The sequence below is a fragment of the Amphiprion ocellaris genome, chromosome 8 (genome assembly GCF_022539595.1).
Source record: "Amphiprion ocellaris isolate individual 3 ecotype Okinawa chromosome 8, ASM2253959v1, whole genome shotgun sequence".
NCBI lineage: Eukaryota > Metazoa > Chordata > Actinopteri > Pomacentridae > Amphiprion > Amphiprion ocellaris.
The window spans coordinates 27,366,088-27,372,087 of record NC_072773.1 but is presented as its reverse complement, the minus strand read 5'-3'; the positions used below and the strand labels follow the sequence as shown (position 1 = coordinate 27,372,087).

The 6,000-nt window shown below is 39.3% G+C and overlaps 1 protein-coding gene across 1 annotated transcript in view; it reads left to right on the top strand.

Annotated features, from left to right (window-relative positions):
- Nucleotides 1-355: 355 nt before the first annotated feature.
- Nucleotides 356-6,000, top strand: part of samd10b (sterile alpha motif domain containing 10b) — a 50,775-nt gene continuing 45,130 nt past the window's right edge. The window contains exons 1-2 of the mRNA XM_023278662.3: nucleotides 356-434; nucleotides 4,349-4,682. Of these exons, the coding sequence (XP_023134430.1) occupies nucleotides 4,670-4,682 (13 nt within the window). The 5' untranslated portion in view covers nucleotides 356-434; nucleotides 4,349-4,669. The remainder of the gene's footprint in view (nucleotides 435-4,348; nucleotides 4,683-6,000) is intronic.

The following is a 6,000-nucleotide window of genomic DNA, read 5'->3' as shown; positions in this document are numbered from 1 at the left end:
ACTGTGCATATTTACGCCTTGCAGAGGGTAATTTGCTACACAACTCATTACGTTACTTTTTTGTTTCTCCACAACATTGCTTGAGCTGCATTCAAATCAGTCATATCAATTTAAATGTATATGTATAGCATGTATAAAACAACCAAATTATGTGCAAAATACTGTGCCGGAATAAAACTTACAAAATCAATTAGTAAAGCTAAATAATACAGAAATAACTACCAGAGCAAGAAAAATAGGATGGTGCAGTAGGACCAGGTGTGCTCAGGTGAGTGCAGAATTTCCTGATAGCTCTTGAATGCACCACCAGAGAATGATGTTGACTCCTCCTATGGCCTTGCCCCTGATTGAGGGTATTTAAACCACCTGTGGCATTATGGCTGCCTTTTGTCTCTGCTTCCTGGTTGCCACATGGGCTCCTCAGTGACTCTGAGGTAGGTGATCAGGATTGCTTGAAGGTTTTTGGTTATTTTACAAGTCTTGTGTATTCATATGCACACAGTGATTAAGGTGCATTTGTCTGTTTGGCTGAGGTTTGTGTGGGGAAAGGTTGTCTGCCTTTTGTGTAATGTGGATGCTGCTGATCCCTCTTGAGGTTGCATAGCCAATACACCATTATGCCAAGGTATGGCTATTTTTGCCCGCAGTAAGGATATGATAGTTCTAGTAAACTGCTATTACTGTTATTAATGTGCATTGTGCCTTTTTTTGTATTGTAGATTTTTTATTGCCTGCTGATTTGCCTTAGTTTTTCCTTAGCTTTGCCTTTAATTCCTTAAGCTTTGCAATAGTTTTGTCATAGCTTGGTCTTAGTTTTGTTTAAGCTTTGCAATAGTTTTGGCTTTAGCTTGGCCTTAACTTGGTCTTAGCTTTGTCATTGCTTTGCGTAAGATTTGTAATAGTTTTGTCTTAGCTTTGCCTAAGCTTTGTTATACTTTGGCCTCAGCTCTGCTTTGTTAGCTTTTGTTTTGCATTTTATATTGAGCCAACTGATCTTTTGGTAATTATCCATACATTTCTGTGGAAGCAGTAACACAAATAATCCCCTTTTAGTGGAGTTGGTTGTCGGCTGGTAGTGGAAGTCAGACACACTATTGTGGTTTCATTTTAAAACTGTAGTGGTCCGTGCACAGGGGTACAGTATCTTACACCTGTTTGTAGTGGTTGCTGTGAGCTCAGGAGTGGTTGGTTATTTGTGGCACTCCTGAAACACTGTTAAGTAAATAGCCATCTCCCCACTGCCGGCTTCTATCTTCCCTCCCTTTATTCATTTTATTGGTCTGGAAGTGTTTCTTTTTAAAAGAATTGCATTGTTAAGCAGAATTCATTTATTAGAAACTTTTTTTGTCCAGTTTCATAGGTTTGACATTCAGCTTTCAATCAGTTATTCAATAACTATACTTCTGATTAAAACCATCTCTGTCTTGTCTCAGTTCTGAACTTGTGTGACCTGTGTATGACCAAAGCAGGAGTCCAGGTTTCATACAGTTCCCGGGGTGAGACTCCCCTAGATGACATTGTTGGATTTGTTAGATTCTGGTGCAGCTCCACCCAGCTTCCTTCTCTCCTTCATCTTTGCCCTGCCAAAATAGCCACTTATAAGATCAATATCTATGATAAAAAAAATAAATAAATAGGAAAATTAAGATTTCTAAGAGCTGGAGCAGGAATGGTGTAGGAACATTTGCCTGAAACAGGAAGGCTGTTCCGAAGCTTGGGATCTGTCAAATAACTATTAACCTTAATCCTTGCATGAGCCCAAATATCAAGACAAATATACATCCTAATTTGAAGGACTCATACAAGATCTTTCTTTTATGCTTTTAGCTAAAGTATTAGCACAAAGTCAGCAGCAAAGTCGGATAAAACCAGCACAAAGGGCGCTTCACAGAATTAAGGTGGTGCTGACAGTGGTTAGGGCTGCCTTAAAATAATTATACAAAATGATTGTGGGATTAACATAGGTTTGAGGTTAAGATTACAAAACTGTTGTTTTTTTTTTGTTTGTTTTGCTTTGTTTTTTGGTTAAAATTACTTAAACCACTTATAAATTGTCCTGTGAGACCTTGCCATAATGGTTAATACAATAAACACTTGTTACGTGTTGGGGACAATTGCTGTCATGTAAAAGTTATTGACTGACTAGATAATGATCTCAAGCTTAGCTGCTCTATTTTTTTTTTCTCTTTTGGGACCCCAACTTTTTGGAAGTATGGCACTAAATGACTGATCTGATAACCTGAACTTTACTGTCATATTTTTGTTTACTATGGTGCATCATATTTGACTTAACCCCTCAACTTTAGAGAACTGGGAAACATTTGGATCAAAGATGCAAAGCCTCCTTTAGCATGCAAATAAATAAATATCAGATTCCACGTTAAAAACTTGTCTTTGAGTATACATAGAAAGCTGCTGATCTGTGCCAGCTTGCCAGTTGACTTGCTGTATTCAAGATCGTGTCTTTGTTAGTCTGAGACTGTGGCTCACTTTTGACTGAGCTTGTTTGCACAGAGAAGAAGTGAATGCAATATAATGTGGTTTGAGTTGGCAGACTGCAAAAATAAAATAAAAAGGTACATACTGTGCAGCTTTTAGAGAGTGAGATTCTCAGGGGACAACTTTCTATGTTTACTTTCAGTCAAACTCAAACACAAAAACAAAGTTTTCTGTCAAATTGAAGATTGAGAGGATTCTAGTAGACGTGCTCTTACTTGCCTGGGATTCATGCTGTTAAACCTACATTTCCTAGTCTGCAAATGAATTGTCAGGTATGTTTATTATTGCCAGAAGTCATAAAGTCCCCATAAACAATTACATGCAGTTTCACAAATCCCTTCATATTTCTCTACTAGTAGAAATATGATTTGGTTTGAAAAGAGGAAAAGTATGGACTTGAGAGGGAGAGACAATTCAATTTACTTATACGTTTAGGAGGCGACTCACAACATCAGTCATCTCAGGAAACTTCACATACTAAGGTTAAGATTATGGATATTATATTCCAGAGAGAGACCCAATAAATTCAATGAGCAGAACGCTTGTCAAAAGCAGGAAGAAAAAACTACCTTTCACAAGAAGACACTTCTGGCAGTACCAGGTTCAGGGAGGGCGGCCATCTGCTTCAACTGGTTGGGGTGAGGGGGACAAAAAAAGGTAGCAGAGAGAAATAAACAAACAGAACAAATCCTGAGAGATTGGTGAGGCTATTAATCAATAACATGCAGCTCTGGAGCCAGAAATATCTGCAGAGAGGACAAAAGACAAACTACGAGAGAGATGAGACACAGAGTTAATGTCATGCTGTGGTGGCGTATAAATATATGGAGAGAGAAAGGAGAGTATAGAGGACAGATGCTCAGTGCATGATGGGATGTCCCCTAGCAGCCTGGACCTATAGCAGCATATGTGCAACCTCCATACTGTAAAAGGTGTATGTGAGCCATAGTTGAAGTGAAGGCCTGTTCTGAAGGAGTCCCACTTGTCATTTGGATTTTGTGATGACAGTTTACTTCTGTGGATTCTAATTAGAAATTACATTTTATGTCTTTAAATTGGTATCTGATGTTTTTTATGTTCTTTTAAAGTTTTCTGCTGCAACTCATTTGCCGTTTTCTTTTGATTTATAGCATTACAGAGCAAAGAAAAGGAAAGAACAGTTTGCCTAATGACAAAATCATGCTTCACACTTTATGTTTGGGCAAAGCAAATTCTCAAGTTGGAAGAGTTGGAAACTTTCAAGCTGACTTTCCTTAAAATTAAGTAAAAAAAACATAAAACATAGTAAATGAGAATAATATAAACAATAAAATATTTTTTTAAAAAATGCAATAAAATAGATGAGAAATAATATAATTCTACCAATAGAAGCAGACAACATCTCGTAAAAGTGGATACCTGATGTTGAGCAACTTTAAAGTGGCATTTGTGGTATTTTGTTAGATCTGATGTCAGTTCAATAAAATTAAAGATGTTTTATTGTTCTGAGATATTTTCATTAAGAAAGATGTCAAGTCATGAGCGTGTGTTGGAGCTTATGCTAGCCATTGTAGTATAAAAAAAATGAGGCGTGGAAGTGTTTGCGCGTGGCGTGAGAGAGAAAGAGACACAGATGGAGAGGGAGAGAGGGAGAGAGAGAGAGAGAGAGAGAGAGAGAGAGAGAGAGAGAGAGAGAGAGAGAGAGAGAGAGAGAGAGAGAGAGAGAGAGAGAGAGAGAGAGAGAGAGAGAGAGAGAGAGAGAGAGAGAGAGAGAGAGAGAGAGAGAGAGAGAGAGAGAGAGCATCATCCAGCCTGGATCCAGTAACAGCTGGTGTCGGGGCGTAATGACCTTTTGTCTCCCGGCGCTCAGGTACGGGGAGCGGAGCGGAGCGGAGAGGGGGGCGGAGATACGGGAGGAGCAGCCTCATATCGGACTGGTCCCGGCGTCCCGGACAACAAATGGCCGTGAACCGACAGAGAGGGAGAGTAGTGTGATCCTGCTCTCTTTTCTTTTTTCCTCTTTTCTTTCTCCCTCCCACATCCAGAGCTTTCTCCATGCCCACATAGCAGGTTCGAGGAGGGCAAGAAGCGCTCTTTATCCTCTCCGCTCAGCAGCCTACATTTCATCCGTCTGCCACAAGAATGGGAGAGTCCTGTTGACACCACGGAGAGATACACGCTGAGACCGACTATGGCTGTGGACGGTAAGGAGTGCTCAATGTCCCTTCCACTGAAAAGCATCTCATACAGTGGCATGAGTTCATAGAGACAATTTGTACTTTTTGTGTGTGTTCATTCTTAAAATGTCACATCAGATCTCAGCAGTTTGTCATCATCATGTGCTTTTCCAGAGATGCAGTGATGCAATTTTTCTTTAAAAAGATGCTCAAGTTGCAAGAAATGTGACTATAATCCACTATGTTTTTAATTTCTTTCTCATCCTCCTCAAAACAAATCAAACTGTCAGCATTTTAGATCTTCCTCAGGAACAACGTGAACGCGCTCTCCTCCATCAGTTTAACCTGGATTTGCAAAAAGATCCACTCTCAAACTTGTGAATGACCCACAGAAAAGTGGAGCTTACAAAAGCAGCTTGTTTCCCTGATTCAGTGTTTGATATTCAGTGCAGCAAAGCAGCCAAAGTCTTTGTTATACTGGGAAGAGGATTATATTGGAAGTTCAGCGTTTCCCGTGGTCTGTTTGAACTTGATAGTGTGTATTTGTCAAACAGCGCCTGGCTCACCTGGATAAATCCAGGCAGTATTCAGCTCAGGAGTATAACAGTAATGCAGCAGTCTTTGTCTTTTGTTTTGCTTTTGTACAAAAAATAAGCATAGAATGTGACTTGATCCATATTGTTGGCAAAACTCAAACACGCCCATCACCTCTCACCAACACAGAACTGAATTTATTCCTTTAAATCCAAATTTGTTATGTTGAAGAGAGCCACCACTTTCCACTAAGTATACTTTGATCAAGCCTGCAGTTATCTTCTTATGTATTAGTCTGATGATTATTTTCTTGATTGAGAGATCATTGGTTATTCTAAAGTGATTTAAAACAAAAACCTTTTCAGTAGCTGATAGAAAAGGTGAAAAAATTTCACTTGAAACAGTTGCAGAGTATTCTCTTGTCGGTTGACCTACTGAATTACACAGATTTCTTCGAAAACCCCAAATTTCTTTGAAGTAAATCAAGCATTTTTGCAAATTAGGTCACATTTAATGCAGCCTCAGCTAAAAGAAAAAACAAAAAAGCCTCTTTATAGGCCTGTGAATTGGCTTCCCCACGTCCCCTACCTTCAGGGGACAAACCCATTTTGAAATTAATATACTGTGCGTGAAACCCTCATCTGTTTTTTTTTTTTTTTTTTTTTTTTAATTGTTCATACTGCTGTTGTTGTCTTGTCCCTTCCTCTCCTCCTGTGCTTGGCTGGCTGGTGTTTGCTCCAGGCTAACTAACTTAAGTGAAGCCTAATCAGAGCCTCTCTCTGCTCAAGGGCAATAATATGTGTGAGAGCAT